The following is a 27,864-nucleotide window of genomic DNA, read 5'->3' as shown; positions in this document are numbered from 1 at the left end:
ATGGAGAACGGGGTGTTCGGGGGCCACCACCACCACCACGTACTCCGGGGGCTCGATCAGGGTGGGGGCGCTGGTGGTGGTGGTGGTGGGGCTGCCGAGCTCAACCTGCAGGACCTAGTGAGCGGCATCGGGAGCGCCTCCCCGGCCAACGTTGCCGCCGGAGCCGCAGCAGCAGCCGCCGCCGCCGCCCAACAGCACCTCCATCAGCATGCTAACGATCACTTGCACGGGGCGATACAGGCGGCAACAGCGGGGCACCATCCGGACCACATACACGCGGCTGCCACAGCATCCTACAATGGCACGCATCCTGCCCAAGTGCTGCACGAGCCGCTCGAGAGGCTTAGACGTGGTGAGTCGTTTCTGGTTACTGTGGGGTCGACTTTTTTCATCCATTGTTGTTATCAATGTTGTAGTTGATCAATCCTTTAAGTTTAAGTATAGATGTACGTAGTGGGTTTTTTTTTTTGGTGATGCAAGATGAGAGAGCTTCTTATCATCGTTGTGGTTGCATCGCAGATATAAAATTAGAATTTTCACATTAGCCTAAAAGGTTTTGTGTAACTTTATTTCTGTGATTATTTGAAATTTTTAACAGAGTAAATTGACTGCATTCTTTATTCCTTTTTGTCTAGTGAAATTTTCTTTGAATTTTTTTTTTTTGGGGGGGGGGGCGATATCCTGTGGCTCCAATAAAGCAGGTTGTAATTGACCGTTCCATGGAACGCTAGGCCTGTAAATCCCGGACAATTCAGGTGTATTTCACAAGGCAGTACTCAAAAACACAAGTATGATGGTATTTGTTGCTGCAAATATGAAGCTCTGTTTTCAAAAATTAAAAGTTAAAATACTCTAAAACACTTTGTTTGCGAGATAAAAAATAACCTACGAAAAGAACGAGGAGTTAAAGTTAGGGGGCCTAAGGACTGTGCCAAGTTTCGGATTATGATTTTTAGTTAAATAGATTCTACAAGCAATTTCATAAAAAGTATTAAACCATTCGAAAAGACGAGCTGGCAGCAGATGATGCTCACGTGTCTTTCGTGCATTTAGTCAAGCATTAAGTATAACAGTGTCTCACGACTTTACTTGCGTTGGCGTTAAAATTTTTATATTAACGCCTGAAAAGGCAAATGTTTTTTATACAAGTGTCTTCCTTAAGAGTTGAGCTATCCAAGCAAACTTTTGTTTTACTAAATATACTACTCTCTGGCTCCCTAATTTGTGTATCAAAAACTACGTAATACGTCTCGTCTGTAAGAGCCAATAAGCTGTATGATTTCAAAATTTTTTCTTGAAAATTTGCTTGGAAAAATAAAGATTTTTTAAATCCATACAAACGTCGAATGTGCATAAAAACACTGTATGTTTATTTAAGCGAATACATTTAAAAAAACTCTTGAACCTTCTACATGGGAGACCTAATTATTTGTCGTATTCTATCAATAAGCAGATTTTGAGTAGAATCATTTTTTTACAGAATAAATTGTCAAGGAATAATTAAGTTATCAGCAAATTTGTATTTGTAATTTTTTTAGTTTGTGGATAACATTATAATTTTTTATTAAACGTTTGTCTTTCATTATTTAGTTAAAACTAATGTGATGAGTTATGTATGTAATAACATGGCGTATTTCCAAAGTAATTAAACGTTTTAAAGAATGTAAAAATTTCAAGTGGTTGCAAGAAATGAAAAAGAAAAGTTAAAAATTCAGCTTGGAGGGATTGCCTGAGAATCAGAATAATGAAAACATAGTATACATAGAAAACTATTGCGAATATTGATTTAGAATTTATTTATATTTTATAGAATTCTACCAGCAGAGTACTAAATCATACATAAATCGTATATATTTTGCAAGCAGTGAAACCAATTTATATGGAATAATATGAAGTCGAACTTTATAAAAATAATCGAATGGACAAGAGTTTAATTTTTAGGTTGTCCAAAAATGAAAGCAAACGTAAAAAATGATATATAAAATGAAGGAACTGAGAATTTATCACAAAAATAAGATAAACCCAAAATTATAGCCTTTGTCAGTTCAGTTCTAAATGGCTTTCCAATTTTGATCTTACCATTCAGTTAATTGAACAATGCGTGACAAGAAAAGATAATGTATGGGGTGCGAGGATATGTGAAGGAGCTAAACCTTGTGACAACAATACACTTTATGAATACTGTCTGTTAAAATATTCAATCACTCTAATAAGTGAAAAATAAAATTAGAACACTAGCGTACAATAAAAAAAAAAAACTATACTAAATACTCAGTAAACGTATCAAAATGTTGTCCTTATTTTCAACTCGGAAACAAAGCCAAAACACAATAAAATGATTCTCTTTGAACGAAATTTTTCCGGTGAAGTGATATACACAAGGCGGAGATAAAAAAAAATTTTAATGAAAAAAATAATTCTCTCAGCTTTTGTCACCTTAGCACAAAGCAAGCGAGCATCAGCGAGCGCTAGCAAATATTTGAAAAACAATAAAACTTGAATTTTCACAAAAAAAAAAAAAAAAAAAAAAAATAGACAAACGAACAAGCCGCGATGGTTGTAGCAACGATCTCGCGTGTACCACTTTCGTCGGATGTCGGACAAATATAGATAAACTTTTAGTACCAACAAGCCGATAAGCCCGACGCCCTGTACTTTTTGCCGCTCAACGTACCAACCGACTCTGTTTCTATGTAAACTATCAAACTATCATTCTGCTCTCGTTGTTATACCCCTCTCCCAAAAAAAGAGTTCATTACTACGCTCTTTGTCCCATTCGCTTACGTGTACGGCATGTAAGCTGTTGGTTTATAACATTGTTTACGAAGGTCTATCAAAGTGATCAATTTATGTTTGTTGTCAGTTGATTTGCAACTAGATATGACGGTACAATCGATCTTCCGAAAAATCGATTGACTATAATACATTGACGCGGCTATTAAACGGTCATTCCACGCTTTATCGGCGCAACGCTCAATAACAACACGATTACAAAAATAAATCGTAATCAGATGCACTTCTTCTCTAAGTAAAACATGAGTGGACCTAATAAACTTCATCTCTACGGATCGTCACAAAATGACAAAGATCGAAAATCCCGATCGGAAAGATAATAATTCAGATGTAGCGATTCAAGCACAGCCGGCTCGGACCTCTGTCTCTTCTCTGCTTCTGGTATACTATAGGCACTGCTTTGCCACCACCACCTGTTTTGTGATTCATTAACTCACCGGCTTATCGGGATAAGGCCGACTTATCTGGGAGCTCGAGGCCGACACCGCGGGTTAAACCCGATCTTATTTCAACGGCAACCAGGCCATTCCCGTTTCGGCTCCTCTCTCTCTCTCTCTCTCTCTCTCTCGTGTACCAACATCTTTGCCGGAATATACGACAAAGCTCTCCTTTTCTTTTACGTCTCGTATTGTATCTCGGATATACTCAAATTTCTTCCATCGAGTTCTTATTTTCTGCAGATTTATTGACTTCGACGTGGGCTGTCTTGGTAATGATACTTTGCTTTGGAGGTAAATTCTCATCAACTCAAAGACGATTCTTTGCCAAGTGTCAATTGTTTAGCTGGGAAAATAATAATTGTTGTTTGGATTACACGAAAAATCAAACTCGTTGTCTCTCATCAATCGTGTCTTACAAAGATATCGATGAATTAATAGAGAAAAATAAGTAAAAGATATGTGACGCTCATAGCCGTCGTGTTGTTCGACGCCTCAGTGTAGGTATTTGTGTTTATATTTGCGATCGCGTGACATTGTTATTAAGATATTACTCATTTATCAGCCATCGATTCGATATCCCAACGATCGATTATGTGTCCAACGTGACGAATCACTTGAATTACTTATCTATTGCATCTGACAGATAAAATTTGAATCATCGAAACAATGAGATAGTACCACTGTGTTGCTGGGCAATTTTTCGCGTTTACCTGTGATTAGGTACCACCTTGAATTTGAATGACGCTGCTACATATATGTACATTTATATTTTGCTCTCGAGATTCGATTAGGAGTAACGATGCTGCATATACACCTATTCATTCATTGTCGAGAAACTGTTCATTCAGATTACTTTTAAAGATACTATTACGTTATATCATTGACTATTCATCGACTAGAACTGATAACATTGTATCGACTGATTAAATTTTCATTATACTCCGGTTGAATATTTTTTCTTTTAATAAAAATCTAGAAAACTGTTACTCATTTCATTAAAATTATTTTCAGATCGTGCATGATTTCCCTGACGGCTGCCTGCATTATCTTGATTAATAACCTGTCCAAGCTAATCGCTGAACTCCCACATCGATCGCACCAACATCCAAAATGCATGTTTTCATTCAAATCAAGCCTATAAATTAGCTTAATCGCCTGCGACACCTGTCATCATCGATCTCATTGTTTTTTCGACCAAACAAACTATATCACGGCATCAAACCACTAAATTATTAAAAGTGATCAGAACAGATATCTCAAACGAACTTCCAATCGTTTTCCAACACCCTTTACCTACCGCATAGCCGTTCCCTCTCATATTAGTCACTGTACCACGCACGACAAACGTATACACACGCACATCCGTTCCCTCGTGTGCACAGTGGCAATCAATCTCGGAAAATCGGGGAAATTCAGGACTTGCGTGCCCAAAATGGTCAACGTCCCGGGCCTGCCCGATATTTCGCCAACATACGGCCGCATCTCTACTGAACCCCCTCAGTTCATCCCCAGCTCGGCTTCATTAACTCTACCCCTTTTAGTCATTCTGGGCGGTACCGCAGAGTGTCCGTATTACTATGCTATTGTACACAGACAGACAAACGCGCGCCAGTCATTCCTGAGGCACGGCAGATGCGCTCCGAAAAAGTCAGATACATCGACTATCGGCAACCCCATCCGAGAACCATGCTATCCTAATAGTGTTGACAAATTACTCGGCTCCCTTGGGATCTCTCTGTGCCTACATGCACGCTCGTACTTTTCCACCCGCAAATGCTCATCGCGCGCTCGTTTGGACGTTAAAGAGGATTTTGGGGGTATATGTATGTGTACGAAGGTACGAAACGGGAGCACACAAAAAAGGGCGGTCGACGCGGGATATACCACACCGTGCCTGTCCAACGGGGTGCCCAGCACCTATATCATATCCAGCGGGAGTAATATATTTCTCGTGAGTCGCAACGTGTTTTTGGTAGCTCGATTTTCAACTTGTGCGTGTGTGTGTGTGCGTGTGAGTATGCCTCAATGATTTCGATTTCAACGGAGGTACTTTTTGCGTTTTGTTTCTCTCCTGTATATAATGGTCGCGATGACGTGGATACGTACGAGCGATTGTGTTTTATCACGTTTTCATCGTCTGATCGATGGCCTTTTCTAGTCGTTTGTCACTTCGTGGAATTTTTTGTAATTACTCTGTGAACATCAAGGTGTTTCATCGGAAAATTAGAGTACTGTCCATTTCAACAATTGGACTTTACATCGAGCGAGATTTTTCATCTCATATGCTTACTAAAAAAAGACTTTGAGAACATGTGCCCAACTGAGGTATGCCTAAGAAATTGACGAAAATTTATCCTCGTGTACACATTATAAGGATTCGCATGAATATATTGTGGACGAGCAAATGTTTCCTACGAAGACCTTCCAAATCCATATAGACTACACATGCATGTACATACATTGTGCGAAAGCTCGTCACGTCTTCTTTCACATTTGCGGTAAAACGCATCACGAGACGATGCGTCGTCTTCGCAATCGATTTAGGGGTGAGGGGAGCTTTTGCGATCACTCTGATAACGCAGGGTCAATCTGCACGTGCACATACGTTGATACAAGGGGAGCTGGTGCGTGAGATGATGTCTGAGTGTGGGAGAGAAGAATAGGAAGGGAGGCTGTGATGTGTCGGTGCGCTCTCGTCTGCTCCGACGCCGCAGGATCAACATAGAAATGAACTGATTTCCTTCCCATTATCTCTCTCCTTCCGATCCCCTTTTCCCCCGTCGTTATATCTGTTTTTCTCTTGAGGCAGGCAAGGCTTTCCTTCTTACTCTTTTTTTGTACACTTAACTTTTACGACGTAGTGGGATGTTTATATATAATAATATTTTACCGCTTTTGTTTAAAAGATAGACGGTGATTTTTGGAAAATAGTTTCTTACATTCTTCTCCTCAGTTTAATGTCTCTTATAATTTGTAGCTGTTATGAGATGCAGAGCCGATAAAAATAATTGAAAATTATCAAGTGCAGATATATAAGTTTTCAGATATTTTTATTATTCCATAATTATCTATGAATCGCTTGATTTATAGCGTATAGCTGTTTTTCGAGAAAAATGATGATTATTACAGAAAAAATTTATATTTCAGTAAGATATGCAATTTTTTTTCTGACACGTTTGTGTGAAATATCAATTTCCAAAGTTGTAGCAAAAAGTAGGTTTTTTGGTGGAGCGTTTTTAATAATTAATTGTACAATAAGTAGCTATGAATGAATTAAAAATAAAAGATCAGTATTTGACAAAATATGGAGCCAATTATGACTATTCAAAACCCATACACGAAAAAGATTCACAAAATGCTTCAGCCTCCCTCGTCCCATCGAAAATATCCTCAGATCGTAAATATAGACAAACATACGAATCACGTTCGCTAGAGGCAAAGCGAAAAACTGGGAAAAAGAGCGGGGCGTGTCGATGTGTGAGAAAACCTTAGCAATAGTGTCAGCTCCAAAAACATTCTCTCCTGTAGGCCCCGCTGCTCTCGCCGCAGGAACTTGTAACACGATACACCCTCGCCACAGTGTCTTCCTCCCCCGCAACATATAATTATATACGACGACTTCCCGAGCTCTAAGCGGTGCTGCAGCGCCAGGCAGTCTGCCCCCAACATTTTTCCCCCTTCGTGCGGGTGAGAGGAGTCCGATGGCTCGTTGCAGTGCGTGCGTGGAAAATCGAATGGAGAAGGGATCTGAGGCTCTCTTCCTCTCTCTTCCTCGCTTGGATTACTTATAGCATCCACGTGTTCCGGTAGGGCACAAACGAGTTTGCTCAGCACGTCAAGTTGAAACTAAACAAATTGCCGGACAGCCAATGTGTGTCGTGTACGAGCTACCGGTCCTAAGACGTGTCCTCCCTTGCATACATGTTACGTATGTACGTGTTAAATGTCGAGGATCTTTTTGAACCTGAAGTCACTGGCCCCTCTCACGTCAACCAAGACACGATGGGTAGCTATTTATTTTATACTTTTTAAATCCTATCCGAAACAGGCTGAGCCTGCACGGGATCAATATTTCTTTTTACTGATGTTTTTACCTACATGCACGACGCCATAACAATTTCCGTTTAAAAGTAACACAAGGCTTCGTTTGTATACATAATAATGTGACTTTTATTCGAAAAGATCACTTAAATCCCAAGTGTTAACTTGTGGTACACATATGGTACAGAATTTTTGAAAAAATCCAACAAAATCAATTTTTTATTTGAAAAAGCTGTACTTATACATAAACTTATTCGGCTTTCGGAAATCAAATCAGAATCTTTCTACAGTTATAAAATTACAGAGCTGAATTTTTGATTTGTAAGAAATTAAAATCTTTCACACTTTGAGTATGAGTTACTCGTGAGGAAGAAAATCAAAAATAAAGAAAAAAATATTCTGGTGAACTGTCTTATAGGAGTGGTAGGTACCACGCAGCAACGTATACGAGTATGTGGTAGTCATCGTCCGAAGCAGCAGCTTACTAATAAACGACTTCCTAAGGAAGCGAAGGATTAGGAGATTAGGGGTGTCCGGATCTCTCTCACCGCAGCAGCAGAAGCACGCGCCTGGAGCTTTTCTCGATGCCTCGCACAGGTGCCCCACGCCCCTCTCCACGCACGTTTCCCGTCGTTCGACCCCCTCTCTTACTTCCTTTTCCCTCGTCTTTCTCACTCTCTCTCTTTTTTGAACGTCTTTTTCAAACCCTATAAGCTGTTTGCTTCGGTAATTACTATACGAGACGTCTTTTTCTCAACTTTGATGAGTATAAAAAAGACGTGCACATAACAGTTGTGCTACGGGTCTTCCCGTATAAATTTAGGGCGTTCTCTCGTGCGTTAGGATATTTTTTTCTGGCCTGCGTTTTATTTTAATATTGATGGTGATACGCGGAGAAAAACATTGTTCATTGAAAATTGCTATTTAAAATTAAAAAAACTCTTTGTAACGTGACTTAGTTCCGGTTTCTTAAAATAAAATAGTATAGTTTTTCTTACTTTTTTAATTAAACTGTGCAACTCATCTTTTTTTCATTTAAAATACATAATGATCAGTATACTAAAACCTATATGTTGTCGAAGTGTAAACTTGAAAATAACGAACAATCATACTCGGTCAGAAAAATAATTCATTATTACCTTCACCCCATAGTACACCCTTGCATTAATAATCTTACTAGACGTAACGAATGACCGAGCTAATGTACCCAAAGAATACTTCTCGCCAGTGCACAACGAACGCGATACACACTTTCCAAAAAAGAACAAAAAAAGCCCGATACAACGCGCACGACGAAACGTGAATGATGAACGACTAATAGCGCCACGCACAAAAGGGCGATTCCCTACAATTTAGGTCGCATTGCACGGTGGACTGGCTTTTCTCCCGTAGGTACTGCGGATAATACAGGAGCTCGCAAACCCTCGTCACACCCCGAGAGAAGGAAAATTTTCAGGACCATAGCTTTTTCCTTTGCCCAGAACGTCACGCGCCACTTAACATCCGACCCTTTTTTCCCCCAGTTGCATATATAACTTTGGATTATTTGTATGTAAATACATAAGTATGGACGTGCAGATACGTGAGGGATGCTAATGTATAGACTTTTTCGCTTGTGGTCTGTGCCGTCTGTGGAGTCAGGTCAAAGGTCAAGTGTGCGCAGTGGAAAGTGAAATTACAAATTATCGATGCGTTTTGTGAATGATGAGGTGTACTATTTGTGGCACTAGTTATACCATTGCAAGAAAAATGTTTTTTAAATTATTTACGGTAGAAGAAAGAGACGTGACGTGTTATATTTCAGTAATAACGTCTTGAATAAAAAATTATATATTATGAGCAAAAAGGCTGCGTAAGCGTTAATTCATTTCGAGACAAGAAAATCGCATGCAACGTTCCATACTCACCTCCAAATCTAAACAGAGCGTTAAAAACTAAAAAAAAAAGGAACGATACATAACTCGCACTTGGCGTGGAAAAATGAACGCGTGGCAGCATCGCGAGGAATGAGAGAAGCGAAAAAAAAAAGAAAAATCAGCTACCGAGGAAAAAGCGAAGCGAAAACGGAAGCACGCTTCACAGAGAAAACGCGAAGCCAAATCCCGGGGAGCTTAAGCCGTGGCTGAAATATATGTACATTTCGCGCGCGGATAAAAACGGCGAGCAGCTGACGACTTTTTTCGTCTTCGTGCGTTCTGGAAAGAAAGGGAAGAGCACGTAGGTGTACAGAGACGGTACTGGTTGCACGGAAGAGTAAGGATACAAGGGAGTAATGAATAATTGTCAAGGAAAGGTGAAGCAGCACCGTTTTCTTTTCACAAGCTACGCGCCGTTCGTTTTTTCGCGCTCGGTTCTTGATTTTTTTTTACGAGGCTCGTCTATGTACTTGTATTATACGACGCGCTCAGATTTAGTCGTTATTTTACGTTTCTGTATCTGCTCAGAGCTATAGTGCAACAAAAAAAGTTGAAAAAGTTTTTAAAAAACTTGTTTTATCTTGCGTAACATCAATTACAAATAACTGAATCATGAAGAGGCTGGAAGTATTGAATTACTTTTTTTTCAACTACAAAATAAATAAGCAATCTTTTCGCGCCGACAGCAGCTATTGTTATTTCTTATTAACGTACAGCTCCAACTTATACAAACAACAAAAGAATCTATTATGAAACTAATATTTTAATATATAGGTATTTAGTCATACATGATTTCTCTGGACTTTTATAATATTTAATTTATATAATATACAGTTTGGTACAACTAACAGTAAGTAAGTTTCCATTGAACTAAAAATTTCATTTGGATATTTTTTTTCTGCGGAGAAAAAAAACCTCAACTAGGTAATAGCCAGACAGATCACATGAACATCACTGAAACGCATCGGTTTCATAAATTCGAAACTCGTGAATACAGTAAATCTTTACTTGCACTGACAATTTAGTTCTCAAGTGTCGTGCACCGTACGTGGAAGGGCGAATCCTCTTGGATACCACAGAGTGACTTATGTATCAGAATTTTCCCGAAGATGGCTTGTTGTCCCTGTGCCTCTCCCATATGAGTATCTAATTTCTTTGGTAACTAGCATCACTTTGATCCCCAAGCTCCTGTTCGGGAGAAAATTTTCCGATCTGTCGACCCTTTTTCTTTTGAAATATCGATATGTGGTCACACAAACGTAAAATTCCGCGAATGAATACAAGGTACACTTTGTTTACGGCTTCTTCTTATTCTTTACTTTTGGTTTGAGAAAAGATTGGATCTTTGACGTTGATACTACTGGAAAGAGCGGTTTGATACGCTGTACGTCATTGATGAGCTCTACAATAGAATAAAACTAACATATCTAAAAATACTGTATCAATATCAATAAATCAATACAAAGACGAAACCTAACACAACTATTTGAACTATCCATTGAGGAGAATAAATGTAATTAAAAAACAAAAAATATGTTCTACATGGAATTCCCACATAATTTTTCCGTCTTCCACCGCACATAAATTTCCGCACCCTGAACGAGAGTCTTCAAAAACAACTACAAAAGCTTGTTAGGATTCATTGTTTACGCAGAGGGTCGTGAAGAAGAAAAAGCATGTCTCCAAACAGACGAGCGATCGGGTACCCATACACCCAATAAGTACACTCTCAAGGGAGGTATCACTGACGTCTTTCGGCTCGAGAGGCCTGTGCAAACATTGGAAAAGAGAGGCCATTCGGCCAGTTACACGTGTTTTCGGTAAGAGAGCCGCGAGGGGTGTGTTTGTTTGTTTGTTTCTCCAAGATTACGCGTGGATACGGGCTTGGTGGCGTTCGGTTCCCATGCGGCTATTTCACAGCTCGGCTTCCTGATATCCGCTCTCGAGTATACTTCGGTATTATATATATGCGAGTGTGGTATTGTTTGTACAGATTGTCCGAGATTAAAGGACTTTATTAGCTGCGAGTGTTATAACACGTATGTATATATATATATATATATATATATATATATATATATATATATATATATATATATATATATATATATATATATATATATATATATATATATATATATATATATATATATATATGTATATATATATGTGTGTGTGTGTTATATTCCGACATTTCTTGGTGATGTTTTGATTCGAATTAAAATTAAACCAGAGTGAGATTAACAACCTTGTAAATACTTACAAATCGTCTCATAATTACTATCAACCAACTAACCACATAGTCGACTAATAACGTCACACGCTTCTCTTCCAGCAAAAAGTCGAGAAGATTAAGATGCCTGAAATTGTTTCGAAATAAAAAAAAAAAAAAACCCCTACTCTCGACTGGTATGTCACGTTGCGCTCGTGTAGGAAAATTTTTCAAAGCGACAGCTGCTCCGAGGCGAGAAAAAGAAAGTGAGCTAAGAGAGAAAAGAAGAAGAAGAAACTAGCGCTTCGCGGTACTCGGTCGTGGCGCTATAAATCAGCCGGGGAGTTATGCACGTCGACTAATCGCTCGGCCTCCTCACCCCATACCCCTCCTCTGTATCTTTTTTCTCGGCTGTAGGCTTACCAAATTTAACCAAACGGAGCCGAACGAGTGTCTCTAAACGGAGGCCGATTAACGAGTCGTCTCAGCCACGCGACTGTGACTACGATGACAGCTCTGTTCAGTCTTTTTTTTACTTCTGCTCTTTTTCAACATTGCCATAGGGCTTTGTCCTGTTTATTTAATTGTATGGTTCAATTTGAGAAGCTTATTGTCAAAGTTTTTTGACATTTAACTGATAGTACTACTCCCTGGTGAGAGATCAAATCGAACAGAGCTTATTTAAAGATCACTTAGTCATACGAAATTTCTCTCGTCTCACCATTTCTCATTAAACGTAAGTTTTATTGAAGAAAAGTAAGTGACTACATTCATACATTTTCAGATACACCAGAGTAAAAAGTATAATTTTAACATGCATACGTGTCGTTCTAAACAAAAATTTGTTTTTATTTTATTACTAAGAGTTTTGTCTTTTTGTTTTTTTGCCTAAACATATCAAATGAAAATATTTCATTTCGATAAGATTCACAAGTTTTTGGAGCAACAAAGTACTGTATAAAATGTGAATACTCGAAGTCACAATAAAAAAACTGATTTTATTATTATTAGTTTCAGTTTTTCTTCTGAATCAAGAAGAGTAGGTAAATAAAAGCTTTGAAAACTTCAAACTCTTTGATAAAATTACGTAAATAACTTGAATTGGTCTGAAAACTTGATTACGCATATTATGCATGTAACTGATAATAATCGGACCGTACTAATTTTGGGATCAAAATTTTTTCGGGAGCCAAAAATTTATGTTATCAATAGCTGAACTGTTTTTCTGGTGAAATCATCGAAGAAGCAACAAAACATTTAAGAATCGATGATACTAAAGAAAAAGAAGTTAGAAATTATCACACTTCCCCTTAACATGTTGCAGAATGGGCGCAGAGCGACTTCAGAGATGAAACGACCAACGGCCTGGCCAGACTAGACACAGCACACACGCCGGGTGGCAGCAATCCCAGTACGCCAGGTGCGACCTCGACGACACCGTCCCACGGTTTCTCAGCGACACAGCCACGGAATCGCAATAACGTTGGGCAGAGGAACGACGTTCGAAAAGGTACAGTTTTGAAAAAGAGAGAAAGAGACTCTTTCGATAGTTATACGTACCACTTGTTTTGTTTCTTATTCCTTTATGGTTGATTGATAATTTTTTTCATCAAAACTAATTTTTTTTAAAGAAAGCATATTACAGCTTTAAAAACTTACTTGGCTAAGATGTTGATTTGAAATCAGTAATAATTGTATGTATCATTATTGTCCTCTGTATAAATCAAGCACAGTAACATCAGTTTGCCGCTGCTCTACAATTAAATTTGAAAATGCACATTACCGTGTACACAAACAAGTGCATGCCAATGTCAAGTTATTCATTTCAGCATTATTTGTACATTTGTGTATGTTCTGCAAGAAAAATTTAATATTCAAATTTTCCAAAACGTCATTCTATTACTTAACATTTTTTGTGAGTCGCACGCTGAAGTGATGCTGAAATCTCAGTAAAAATTCTGTAGGAGTCTTGATGTGATCTTGACAACGATTTCAAAAAGACAACCAAGCATACAGCGTCAAGTCTATAAAGTTCGCAAATTGAAAAGTGTGTCTCTTCTTGTGTAATCTCATGACTCTGCGCGGAGCTCGGTAGTTGCTGCTCCGCACAGAAGTAGACCAGTGACAGATCCGGTTAATCCCCAGATGAGAGCGGAAGATCCCGAACCGATGCTCTTTCTTGCTACTCCAGGCGCGCCTGATACTTCTCAAATCCCTCGAGCTACTTGCCCGCTGCTCACGATTATTAGCCAGTGTTTCGTAATTTTTGCTGCTACTACTACCGCTTTACCACTTTTGTTGCTTCCAATGACAATTAAATGATTGTTGTTGATCAAAATTTGTTAAGTTAAAATTACGACGAAATGCACTACTGAGATCCAAAGGGTCGCGCCGGGGCACCGGGCTACGCACGTCATCGATCTTGCATCCACGCGCGAGGGAGGTTCGATCAGCAAGGGGTGGTGGGTTATGGTTTCATTTATCTACACAGTCCTACGGCGTTCAAATCGACACCAGGGAGAGTCGGACCGAAAAATGGCCCCCTCGCCTCACCTGTCAACGTCACAGTCGGAATATAGGACCGCCCGCCGCGCACGCTCGTAAAGTCCCTCGTGTAATAGCGCGCGTGCGACCGTGTATGGGCACAGCTACGCATAGGATTTTCTGCTGTAGGTACATAGGGACGAACCAGAAAGAAGCAGAAGCGTTGAGTAAACACTGGGGGCACGATCGAATGAAAAAAAAAAAAAAAAAAAAAAAAAAAAAAAAAAAAAAAAAAAAAAAAAAAAAAGAGGAGCGCTCAGACTTGTGGCTCTCCAGGAGGTTGGTGCATGGTGATTGATCGTCGTTTTATTTATCATGCCAAATAGTAGTGGACGAATGATTTTTCATTCGAAGGAGTTGATTCGAAATTATTGCTTGGGGTAAATTGCCATTTTAGGGAATCCAGTGATAAGATCGTCTGCTGTAGATTTAAATGCAATTGCTTCGTAAAATGTTTGAGATCGGTAGACTCAATTTTTTACACCATAACGCGTTTCTAATTTGATGTCGATATATCATCGTCGAGATTGAAAAGCCTGCCATGCTGTTGTACCGTAGAGCCTCTGCCCAGGCTGGATAAAAAATTGGTGGCCAGACAGCACAGGGTAACAGATGAGTCGATGAGCAGGGGCCATATGTTCTTAATAATGTTTTCGCTCGGTGCTTCTTCATTAGTCACGTTTCGAAGTGCTGACGACATTTACTAATGATTTGCAGTTACTTTGAAAACACAGAGAATTACTGTTCTACAATCTTTAACTTGAAAAAAAGTGCTAGCACTGAAATCGGCAATTAAAAATTCATGATGTCTCGACTCGTTGCAGGTGTGCGCACGCCGATAGAAGTGAAGCACGAGCTGACGGGTGGAGGCACGGTGGTGTCACCGGGGGTCGACTCGGACGACAAGGACGGTAAAAAGGGCAAACGGCAGAGGCGACAGAGGACGCACTTCACATCACAACAGCTTGCCGAGCTCGAAGCGACTTTCAATAGGAATCGGTATCCAGACATGACCACCAGAGAGGAGATCGCCATGTGGACGAATCTTTCAGAGGCGCGAGTCAGGGTATGTATTTTTATGCATTGTTCATTGCCGTCAGAGTTATTTCATATTTTTGTAACTTTTTTAATTCGTGGAAGAAATATGTTTTACGCACACATTGTACAGCCCATTTATGAAAAGATGAACATGATATTTTAAAAGCGTTATGTAGTATGTAAACATTTGAGACTCCAATTGAAGCTCAAGCCCAGATTCAAGCGTTGAACGAAAACGACTGTGGTATGTTAAAAGTGTGTTTGGCTTGAAAACATTCTTAAGAAAGCGATAGCCTCGTACAATGACTTTATGTATCTCAAACGTATCAATTACAAGAGAAACATCTGCGATTCCATTGGAGGGCTGTTATACTCGCACTTAAAAAAGTTCATTAAACACTCCATGAAACATTAACATGTAGTCTTGCCGTAGTATGGATTATTGTAAGTTTATTTTTTATTGTACATCATATTTTTCTAGAGCAACGAATGGAATCTTCAGCATCAATAGGTTCACTGAACTAACGCACACATTGACTAAAAAAAGCATGTATATCAATATCATAACTTAAGTAGAGAAAAAATTGAATGAAATCGAGTTACCGTTCATAACACACAAGTGACTCTAGGAGAATCGGAATAGCGATAACGCCTTTTCACCCGTGCAGTCGCAAACAACAAAAAGCCGTGCGTAGCACATCACACTCCTGTTGAGCCTTTCGTCCTCCTCTATAACTTTGCAAAATCTACCTGCCCGCGAGAGCAGAACGTGTCGCTCGCCACCTCTTCATTAAATGCATGCCCACAACGTCCACATGTACACGCACATACATGTATACGCGCGCATCCCCACACTCGCTTTGCACGTATGTATAACAAAGCTGAGCCACGCGCCCGCGGTGGCTGCGCATATAACTGCTATACATTGCATGCATATAACCTAGGGGTTGAGGCCGATTTTGCATTTATAGAGGTGGCGCGCATCCGCCACAAGAGAACAACGAGCTCCCCAACAAGCGAGGGGTACGGAGGAGGATGGAGGGGAAAGGGCCAGAGCCGCGGTCGCGCCGCCATATATGCAGAGGAGCGGGCTTTGTGCTCTGCTGCCGGCCCGGTAAGCCCCCTATGGATTTATAGAACCGCGCGCGTATGGCATATACGGTGTGTCCGCGCGCACCAGCCACGCTCTACTGCAAAGCCGCGACGTTATACGCCACCGCGTAGTGGCAGCGGTAGTATAGGTGCACGAAAATTCCGCAAATTCTGTTGCCCCGCGATTCTCCATGCGTCTATGCGTGCTCTTTTACCCTTTTGCTTCTCCCACTCGTCTCGCACTGTTTTTCTTCTCTACTGCAGCTTTTGCATCCATGCATATCTTTTTTTTCCCTCATATCTGCTATTCTCTGTTTGTGTTCTTATGGCAACAACCACTACGAATGTTGGATACTCGCTGGAGTGCATATTACACGATACAGCTGATTAAAATTTAACATATTTGCACAGGCACCCAGTTCCATGCAGTGCTGTAGAAGCTCGTTGCTTGTACTTACAGTCGATTCAATCGGCTTCCAAAAAAGCATACACCCACACAGAGGAGCGAGAAAAGAATTTATCGATAATCCAAGCGCCCTCAAAAGCCAAATGTCAGCCGTCCACCTGTAGACACGCGTACCCCTCCTCACGGAAGATACGCGAGATTCCCAGCGGGGGAAAAAGGCTCTGGTCCGCTATTCCGGCAGTTATCTACAGTGAGGCAGGCGCGTACGTGTCTCGCTAGCAGGTAGGTACATAGCGAACGGGCTGTCCGAGATAATCCGCCGGTGATTAAGACCATAAATCCATCGGCGGATTAGTATGGTTGCAGTGCCATGCTGCTGCTGCTGCTGCTGGCTACACTCGCGTTTCCCTGTCTCTAGATATATATATATACGTCCAGCTATCCTGACTACTCTCTTTCTCTTCTCGTTGCTGTCATTCCAATACACATAGTGCTCTCTTTGTACTTGCGTATGAGACATACGAACATACATTACCCTCGTAGGTTGGAAAACTTCGGCAAATAAGTACAACTTTGGCTAGATAAACGTGAAAATCCATGTTGTGCAGTTGCATGCGTGAAAATTAAAAAAAAAATCTCAACGTTTAATCGTAATAAAAAAAAGATACCCCTCACCCCCTGATGCTCCCTCTCTTCCTCTAATCACATCAGCATCTAGTGCATACACCCAATGGCAACGGCACTATCATCAGCTTAAAGTCAGCATCATCCCTCGCTAGCTCGACCAACAGCCAGCTAATACACGCGATGTGTATTAATTTTCGGTCGTCAGGGTAAGCTTTGCATTTGTGCTCTGCACACCTGCAAATACCCACTACGCCTAGGTATACACCTGGTTGTGGATAGAGAAGCGGGAGAAAATCGGGCCGCGATCTAGCGAGCACTGGCCGGATTACGCGGGCTGTCATTCGTACCCGCCGCTGAACTGTTGGGACGGGGTTAGCGGCTGTCAGTGGAGCCCAGGCCCGCATATATATCAATTATTAGCGGGGCGTCCATTTGCATTTCACGTGCGCCCGGGATTGAGCGCGCTGGAGAGGCTTTCTGGTGCCAGTGCATGCTGCATTTATTCTAATATCGACTAGAAGCCGGGTGGGTTAGATTTTAGAAGCACAGTCGCGGGTTTGTCGATGGTCGAATTTTTTTTGCTTCCTTTCCTTTTTCATTTCTTTTTCTTTCGCTCTGATGTTAAAAGTTGCCGATGACAACAACAATTGAGCCCAATCTCAGCACACTTTCAAATCCATTTTGAGGCACCATAAAGAATTTTTCCGTGATGCTCATTGATAGAGCTGTCGCTAATTCTGTTTTGCGATTATTTTTCAGGTATGTATAGGTGAGTGTTGTCCATATTTCTTGTATGTTGCGCAAAATCCGTACATAGACTTTATGCAACTTGTAAGCACACACATTACATCGATCGCTCATCGAGCTACGAGTTAAACAACTCTTTGAGCATCTCGGACACGGGCTCTCGCACAGATTTTGCCCTCTAGTCGATCCATGAAAACGTTTTTAGACCATGATAGACTTAGATATTTATAAGTCACTCACACACGTATTCCTTTCACTCTCTCACTGACTCTTTGACTCGAGCTTACACGCAACTGTACACGCGTATAACACATACACACGTATACCGAGCAAAGAGCTCTCACGGCAGTGGCATCGCGGGTCGCGGGCATTAAAAATCACGTGTTCCGCTTGAGCTCATAATCTCGTGTAATCTTTTGCAAAGTTGTTAATACTCGCCGGCTTACGGGGTGTTAATTTAATATCCATACAGGTGCGCCAACATTGAATATCCGAATCCCGCTGATGCCGGTGACTCTCTTTTTCTCTCTTGCTTGGCCAGTCGGCGCCCACGCCCGGTCGATGTAAAAAAATCCATAAAACTCGTCCGCTCTCTCTTTCTCTTTTCGTCCTCGTGTTCACTGCTGCAATCGGCACTTTGTATTGGTTTTCCTCTCTGTCCTCGCTTTCGATACAAGATTCGATTGAACGTATCTCGCGAGAATCAGTTGGCTGAAGATTTATGTACGCATCTGTGAAATGCCTATTGCAATGATTAAGTAGAACAGGTCATCGTATGGTCAGACGCGCAAACTTGTACAAATCGACGAAAAATATCCATTCACTCGGTGTCCTGACCTGATCTCCTACATACTCCTAAATAGAAATGATGAATCGCCCTCTGATCCTTATATGCTCTATCCAGCGAATGTGCGTCGTTATGCCTCACAAACTTTTAGAAAATGGATATTCCGAGAAGAAAGAAGAATATTTTTTAAAAAAAAGCTAAAAACGGAGGAAAAAAAGGGAGAAAGAGCAGAATGCGCTGCCAGAGAAATTCGAGCCCACAGTAGCTACGGTGGCGGATGGGGGAAGACGTGACCGTTCCCAACTCTCGCTGATCCATCTCGACGTTATAGCGAGATTTATGGAGACGCTACCGGTGCGCGCCTTGGTCTGCCTTTTTTTCCTTTCCTTCTACCCCGTACACTTGGCTATCTTGGGAAAAAGAGGAGCAGAGCCTCTTCTCCTTATTTCGTAGCACACGTTTTTTTTTACCCTTACTAACCACCGCCCCCCCCCCTTCTCCCTCTCTTTGCTTATTCCTTCGGCTTCAAGTATCGTTTGATCTTTTCGTACTTTTTCTCGTGTAGTGTTCTTCCTGCACAAGGTGTATCATTTTTGCCCATTTTCTTGTTATTTTTTGCTCACGTCATTCGCAAGTGAGTAAGGAATGCAAAGTTCTCATGAACCACGTGCTTTTCATTTATTGATTCATGATCGAGTCATGAAATGATCGAGTTTATAAGTATAGATACTCTCCGAGTACCAAGAATACGCGGACAAGAACAAAAATCAGCTGGGGATCAGTGCATGGACGTAATAAAAATGGTACTCGCTCGCAGGATTTTCTACTACTTATACTACTTTTCATCTGACAACGAGGGTGGCACACGGTTCCTAGAGTCTAGGATGTAGGTGTGTACGCTATCATGGCCGCCGAGACTGTGGGAATCCTGCACGTTGTCTAGTTGCCTTCGTATCGACGCAAACACATTGTGTACGATTTGCCTTGTTCTTTTCCTGTCTATTAGTTATTTGTTGACTGCACTCCTGTAAATGTATATGGTGCTCAATGAGCCTATGAATGTGCCCTCCATGAAGTGAAAACAATGAAGGACAAATGAGTGGTACCCCGAGGCTATGGTCACTTATGATCGTTTGAGATGGTATCTTTTTTTTTTTAATAATGAAAATATACAGTTTGTTGTCACGTTGATATTCGTTGAAACTTATTTTAACATTGTATGAGCTTGCATGTTATTAAAAAATCTACAAAAAACTAAAAGCAAATGAATAATTGATCAATTAACCCAGTGACCGTGAAGCTCGTTAATACTCATCATTTCATGCAGTCGAAGCAAAATGAAGTTTGACGGAGCATCAGAGTTTTTGTGTGGAAAAATCAAACGCAGGTTTGAAAGTTATGGATGCCAGTATCTTCGAGGAAGGCTTGTAGCTAGGCCAGAAAAGTATAGAAGGAGCAAGGAAGAGGGAGTCACTTTCACACCCCTGTGGCCTTTTCGTGTATGGCAGAAGCGCCTGGGCATCAAATCCCTCCCGAAGCCCCCGGATATCCGCCAGCTCCTTCGCGGAATTTATTTTTAATGAAGTGGCGCAAGCCTGCACTCACTTGCGCTTGCTACCGCCGTGGGCTTACCTGGCTAAGGTGCAGCCACTGCCTTATTGTTATTACTCGGGAGTTGCTTTCGTTCCTTGCCTTCTTCCTTTTTTTTTTTTTTTTTTTTTTTTTTTTCTTATTCTCATTTTCAAAATACATCTGCAGAAATTGTGGCCTTGCTTACAGATTTTGTGGTGAAAGCCTGTCACTGATTTTTGAAACAGATGATTTTACACGTTTTTTTCAATTAAACAAGGTTATTTCCGATAGGACAGGTGGTGTAGTTTCGTCATTAGAGTATGAGTAAAAATAATAATTTTAATCATCATGCTTTAACACATTTGTGAATTTTTAATATTTTATTGTAGGAAAGTAAACAAAAATTAACAAGTTCCAACGAAAGTCAATGAAGTCAAAGACAAAACCAAATAAAATATTGGACATGTTTATATTGCGAAAGAAGAATAATTATGTTGATATTGTTATTCAAATATTCTGCCTAACAAATAGAATGATAGAGACCCAGTGTAAGAAAAACTTCGTAAAAAATATACGTTGAGCATGATTATGAAAATATAGCAAAAAATATAACAAATCGAATAACTTAAACTCAAGTATGAAAAAAAAACCAGTGGTTTTAAATACACAAAAATAAAGTTGGTACATGTTCAACAAAAAAACGTAGAACATACAGATTTTGAGGTCGTGAGAGTTGAGTACAAAGAGAAAGAGAAATTGAGTCGCGCCCAGATTAAACAGACACACACGACGCACCCAGAACCAGCCCACGCAGAGGGATGGTGGATAACATAATGATGGCGTCGCTGTAGGGGCCAAGGAGGAGCGGGGCGGGGCCACAAGGAGATCAATATAATCCTCCTCCGTTTCTCTACCCCTTGCGTGCCACTCTCTGTCCGTCCTTCTCCCGCACTTTCTAGCTGTTCTACTATGGTAGCAGCTAGTACGCGTACAGAACGCGCCAGACCTTTGGCCTGACTGTTTCTCAACATCCTCTTCCTTTTCTCGCCCCCTAAAGCTCGCTTTCTCTATTTAACTTTCTTCGTTTCCTATTTCTCTTGGCAACGCTGTTTTCATTTGAATTTTATTGCGTGCTTTGTTATCATTCTTGTTCTATCAGTTGTTCCTTTTTTTTATTTGTGACGTAGAGATTATCACTTCAATACTAAATCAAGGGTTACTTAGAAAAAGTAAATTTTGAGTCAAGAGAATAGCATTTTTCATGGACCTTTACAAAAACTTGCCACCCTAATTTTGTAGTAATTTTATTTACAAACGATATACTACGAATCCGTGGCTCGTAAAATATTGATGCTTCTCATTAAAAAAAAAATTTTGATACTAAAACGCTTCCTTCCAAACGAATGAATTATATCAATTAGAGAATAATTTAACTTAAAAGAGCCATAAAAAGCACAAAAGTAGGAGCGACTCTATAAAATGGGTACGAGTTTGAGAAAAACCTCCGACAAGGAGACGTATTCAGAAGCCCATCCCTACACAGTTCTTGAGTCGATACAGAAGATAAATGCACAAAGATTCCCTCTCGTGAAATGCGAATGATTCGTATATTTTTTGAACGTCGTATTGTATTTTCTTCTGACTATATTTTACGTACGAGAACCACACGCATATATTCCATACCTTAGAATGATAAATGATGCGCCAGGAATTTCCTTTTCACGTATTAATCTTACTCACTAGAGTAACGTTATTTCTATGGCAAAGATTTATTCATTGAAATGACGCTGCTAACAAGTCATTATCAGTGGATTACAATAACTGACGTGCTGCTGAAATTATAATTTCAAAAGTAATTCAGTGAAAAAAGAAAAATACCATCGTTTCTACCATTTCATGCTAAATATTTATTATAATACAGAAAACAAATTTGCAATCAGTCAACGGCACGTCAAGAAATCATCTCAGCCATAACTTCCAGGAAGCTTAATGAATTGTGCGCCTATCATGCAACGACAACTAGCCCATCCTCTCTGTCTCTCAAAATCATGACAGATCGATATCAATTACGCGTATCAGCTTGTCGTGAATCTATCGTTTCATCAGTCTCAGGCAAGGACATGATCTGCCTCGCTCTTGAGGCAAGCCTCTCTCAGTTTACCATGACAAATCGTCGATCGTTGGCCGATTGACCACAGCCATAGCCACGTACATGTATACAACACCTAATACTACGCGAGAGCTTAAGATGATGGCCATAGGTGGGATCAACTCTGAATGACTTTTGCGGCGTAACGCGTATGTATTAAGGATTTTTAGTGGTATTTGGGGAGGCTATGACTTCTACGCATAGATACTCTGCAAGTAAGAAGTCCTTGATACTATATTATGGCCTGATAAGGCAAGCGATTAGTCATCTTAACTTTAGGGTACAGTTGTAATTCTACAGTGATGCGATGGTGACCCCCAAAATGTTCAGTTGCGTTCCATGACGAGAAAAAAAATTGAGTTGTAACCCAGTTATCAAATTGCAAGTAATAAGTCACTTTTAATAAAAATAAAATTGGATTTTTCTTGTACCCTTATTGTTTTCTGTTACGAAGTAGATACCCTTCACTGTAACAATTTCTTCCGTCACACTTTATCCAGGCTTCGGACTGGCAGTACAATGATATTTATAAGTACTGGCGTGTTTAAAAAAACTGTTTTTTTTTTTTTTTTTTATGAAAACATTTCATAATTTAAACTGGGAAATGTAGCAACACACAATTATATTGGTAAGAGGTTTTTCATGACAGCTTAAATCAACTTAAATCAAGATATTAAACTGTTTTAATAATCTATCATTATCTTTCGTACAAATTGGTATCTTACTAGAATGTCTTTTAACTTTATTTAGGATATCTGGTCAAAAACATAAGATAGATAAATAAGTGAAAAATAATTAAAAATTCCGTGAAAAAAAAAAAAATAAATAAATCCAAAACACCTGCTAAGAACCGCGAGAGAACGAAAGAAAAAGAAAAAGATTTCTAAGAAAAGCTGGGCAAGGGGAGACGGGTGGGGGTGATTGATGAGGCCTCCGTCCGCAGTCTCATTACAGTTATATAAGCTTCTGTAGATTGAGCCGCCACGCCGAGAGAGAAGCTTACGCTCTGGTCGAGCGGACAGTTGGGGGGGTCGTGATTCGATGAGGTTTTATTGCTCGCCTGACATGCTGCGGTGCGCGCGCGTTTGCGAGTTTTTCTTCTCAGCCCCTGATACACGGCGCGTGCCCGAGATGCACGAGTCTTGTTTTATTTGAAAAAGTATACAGTACATGGGACTTTGATTTACGCCATGTCCCGCTGCAACTTTCCTCCTTTTTGTTCGGTTGAACGTGATGGTAAGCCCTTCGCACTGTGATTGTCATTATTATTATTTTTTTTTTTTAACCAGACACATTTACACTTTGAGATTTTTTGGGTAATCGTGGAATTTAATTTCAAAGTATCGTAATAAATAAAACTCACAAATTTCACGCCACTCCAATAAAACTGTAAAATCATAGAGCACGTTGTTTTCACAACATCAGGCTCGACGAACTGTCTCAATCGAGACCATACTATCGCAGCTTAGCTCCTCGCGCAGGTCAGTGAGCAATAAATAAGTATCCCAGCCAACTGAGAGAAAGAAGATAGAACAAGCTATCGAGTCGCGACGAAAGACGTACTAGATACAAAGCGAATCACCCTTGTGATTCCATCCCTTGGATCGTGTACCACATACCCTTGCGTTCCCATGATCGTAAAGCAATTACACATCCAAGAGCTCGTTTTGCGCTACGTTAATCTAATTTAAGTCTGCATAAAGTTAATCGCTCCTGGTATTTTATTTGATCAAACAGTAAACGTATTTCTGCCCTTTTCTCCAAAGTCTGCTCATCTGGTTCGATTTTGTTCGTCTTAGTCAACATTCGCTTTCAAATACGCGCAAGCATCCCGCATCACTCATCGAATTAGAAACTTGTTGTCCTAGTATATTTAAAAATTTCGAATGATTGTTAAATAACAATAGTTTGATAGGTGAATTAATGCGTAATTAATGCTTTCGTAATGCGTCTGACCAAATAGGGTGCTACTCTACTTGCGTCCAATGCGTAAAACCTGAAACAGAACAACCTCCTCTCATATCCAAAAGCATCGGTCAGATCTCACATCACAAGATCTATGAGACGATGAACAAAAGATGAAGCGTAAAACCTCACGTGCCTTCAATCAAAAAGTCAGGGAACACAGTGCAAGAGGGGAGCAAGAAGCTGAACGGCCCCTCCTCTCTTTGCACTAGCGGCATATTACTCTTCATTAAGGCGCTTCGCCCCCACCCCTCTTTCAATGACTCGTCGCGGCGCTTAACGTTCGCCCCGAGTTTTTGCGCAAGCAAGCGTACCGACCGATCGGCCCATCCATCTTGCGAGGAGACCCCTCTCCCCATACTCTTCCATTCTTCGCCACAGGTCCTGCCTCTCCATTCTTCTCCTCGCGCGAGAACTTAGCCTTATACCTCCTCCTAAAGCTACTTACTCAGCTTCCCGACGTCCTTTTTTCCGCTCCTCTCCTCCTCACCTACCATATTCCCTCCGCTTCTAAGTTGGCCGACGTTTTACTTACAGTCACGCCAGGAGAGACGTGCACCCGAGCGCTGCCAACCGTGTAATTGCCATTAGATGAGTTTTCCGCGCTCCTATGTATGTGTAACACTGCCGCCTCCCCGCACTCTAAGAGCATCTGTTGGAAAAGTGAAGTGCTCGCCAACGTTTATCGGGGGGGATCGATGGACGCAAAGGTGGCGGTGGAGTTTTGATAGAACACTTTGACCAGCAATGTGGAAGTAGGTACCAGTGCGACCGCGTAAAAGTGATGCTTGCAATGTTGAATATGATCGCCAATGAAAAATAATGCCTCGAGAAATCTTTAAAATCTTACACATTAATATTCTGGTTATACTCTCGAGTCAACTGTTTTCGAATCCAAATTTTGCAAGTATGAAAAATCTCGCGATGATTTCGTTTGGGTTATTCGTGAAAATTACACGACGAGCTCTCAGAGATTGGTAATGTCCGTTTATTCCAGACAAGCAGGCGAGCTCCAACAGGAGCTAGAGAGGGGTACTTACTAGAGGCATAGAAAGAAGAAGAAGAGGTTGAGGTATTGAGCGAGCTTGCGCGCACCGTGTTGAATTAACGCCGTCATATTTCAGAATGGCGTACGGTAGCACAGAGGCGCTGGAAGGCTTGCTACTACTCCTCCTTCCCCCGTTCTTGCCATTTGTCTCTGCGTGAAACGTCTATCCCTCTCGTTCCTGTATCATTTCTCCTTCTCCTAAGTCCGTGTGGTTTTATCATGAGTAATACGCCACGAACGCGATACATATAAATCCAAGCGAGAAGAGGAACGTGGAAAGACTCTCGAATTACAGGGGAGGAAGGAGTGCTGCTGCGTGTAAATTTTTTAATCAGGGGTAGATGATTGAAGGAGAGACAAGTTGAAGGAGATTGTGGGGGGTGGTTGTGAATGGGGGAAAAACTAGCTTTTATTTACTGTTATTAAGTATGTGAACTCTTTTTTTTTTTTTTTGTTTTCTTCAAGAAAAATTATACTTCATAATTGCGGTTTTTTCTCGTGGTAAATATAGAGTCGTATTCTACACGCAAACATTTAGCCTTTCATTAATGCAGTTTACGTGTTTTGGACTATATATTATGTGTGGTCTTTACAGTGTGTATATATAGGAATTCCTATATTTCTTCCACGACATGAAATACCCATCCCGTTTAAGGTATAATACATCTAACTGTATTTTAACAACATGCCAATGTCGGCAATTAATTTTTTTCTAGGTCTGGTTCAAAAACCGTCGAGCAAAGTGGCGCAAGCGAGAGCGAAACGCTTTGAACGCAGCTGCCGCGGCCGCCGAAAACTTCAAGACCGGCTTCCCAACGTCCGCCAGCTTGAACAGCTTTATGGGCCAGCCTTTCCCCGACGCGGAGTCACTCTACAACTACAGTTCCTACAACAACTGGGCGACGAAGGTGCCCTCGCCCCTCAACAGCAAGCCCTTCACCTGGCCGGTCAACCCACTGAGCAGCGTAGTCCAGACGAGTGGCCACCACCCCCACCACCCCCAAGTCAGTCCGTGCTTCAACACGACGAGTTCGTTGTCGGGCAGCCACGTTGGCGGTATGTCTGTCTCGGTGGGTCAAGCACCCACCTCCATGATCCCCGGTATGGGCTCGGGTCTAGGTGTGGCTGGCTCGCCGGTCGCCGGAACGGGCGCCACCTGTCATTACGGGGGCCCGGCCGCTCCCCATCATCCCTACGGCCCACCAGTCTACTCGCACCACAGGGCCAGCGCCGCCTCTGAGACTACCCACCTGTCCACCAGTATAGCCTCGCTGCGGCTCAAGGCCAAACAGCACGCCAACAGCTACAGCACAAGTTTTGGGGTGGGCAGCAGTGTCAGTGCCAACAACGGCGCCACGACGGCCAGCGGCAACAACGGGAGTATCAGCCCGGTGAGCTCAAGAGCCTCGTCGGGTGGTGGTGGTAGCCTCAGTGCCTGCCAATACGCCCTGGCGGCGGCGGCGGGTGGTGGCAATCCACACTCGCCGGGAGCCGAGCACGCCAACGCCACCGCCAGGAGTCAAGTTTGAGGCGAGCCGGGGGCTTCTTCGAGCAGCCCCCACAACCAGCATAGCAGCAACATTGCCGATAGCAACAATAGCAGCAGCAACGCCACCACCGGCCAAGTGGCTGCGTCGGAGGAGCTACAGAGGCCGCCGGGGGGCGAGCCGGGCACGCCGGGCGAGTGACACAGGCCCCGGTCCGTCGTCGAGTCGCCCGCTCTGTCATCGACACCCTCGTCGATGGCCTCGCCGAACAACTACCTCTTCGAGGACGAGACGACCAGTGGCGCGACGGCGACGGACCGCAGCAGCAACAATAATAATAACAACAACAACAACAACAATAACAACAACAACAACAGCTGCAGCAGTAGTAAGATGGTAGTGGATGTGCCGGAGGAGATTGGTCTCACGGGGTGCAGCACCGTCGAGAGGCTGCATCAGGGTTTGACAGCGAGTCATCACCACTCGGCGGGCGTGGGCGGACTCGCGAGCTACTTCCATCACTCGGCTGCGGCAAGCGCTGCCTACTGGCCGCCTCTCATCTACGACTGGTCAGAGAACGCTATTGGCTCGCAGGCGCTCCAGCTACCCCAGCAGCAGCAGCAGCAGCAGCAACAGCAGCTGAGAACCGACGAGGGCAGTAACGCACATCGCGGACAGTGATGAGGAGATCACTCTCCCTTCGTTTAGTCGTTCGTTCGTTCGATACATATTTTTGTTTTCTCATATACATTTGCTGCATTTCGTTTTGTCGTTTGAAGACGAGTTTTTCTTTTTTAAGAGGTTTGTACGATAATAATAATAATAATAATAATAATAATATCAATAATTATAATTATACCTATCCCCTTCCTCAAACGGTTGTCGAATGCTTATGTATGATTTCGGAGCGCGGAAACTTATGGATGTGACATTGAATTTTGCAATGAATTGAGAGATATAGACGAGTGATGTGTCGTTTAATCGTTACATGTTCAATAGT

General features: G+C 41.6%; 1 protein-coding gene across 1 annotated transcript; it reads left to right on the top strand.

The window, feature by feature from the left end:
• Positions 1-27,076, top strand: Ptx1 (pituitary homeobox homolog Ptx1). Its single transcript, XM_014353283.2, has 4 exons — positions 1-349; positions 12,727-12,912; positions 14,771-15,012; positions 26,094-27,076. Exons 1-4 carry the CDS (start codon positions 1-3, stop codon positions 26,904-26,906), a joined length of 1,590 nt encoding a protein of 529 aa, XP_014208769.2. The 3' UTR covers positions 26,907-27,076.
• Positions 27,077-27,864: the final 788 nt, after the last annotated feature.

The sequence above is a fragment of the Copidosoma floridanum genome, unplaced genomic scaffold (genome assembly GCF_036245765.1).
Source record: "Copidosoma floridanum isolate Cflo_tuat_1 unplaced genomic scaffold, Cflo_Japanese_pri ptg000030l, whole genome shotgun sequence".
NCBI classification, from domain to species: Eukaryota; Metazoa; Arthropoda; class Insecta; order Hymenoptera; family Encyrtidae; genus Copidosoma; species Copidosoma floridanum.
This window is presented reverse-complemented; position numbering and strand designations above follow the sequence as displayed.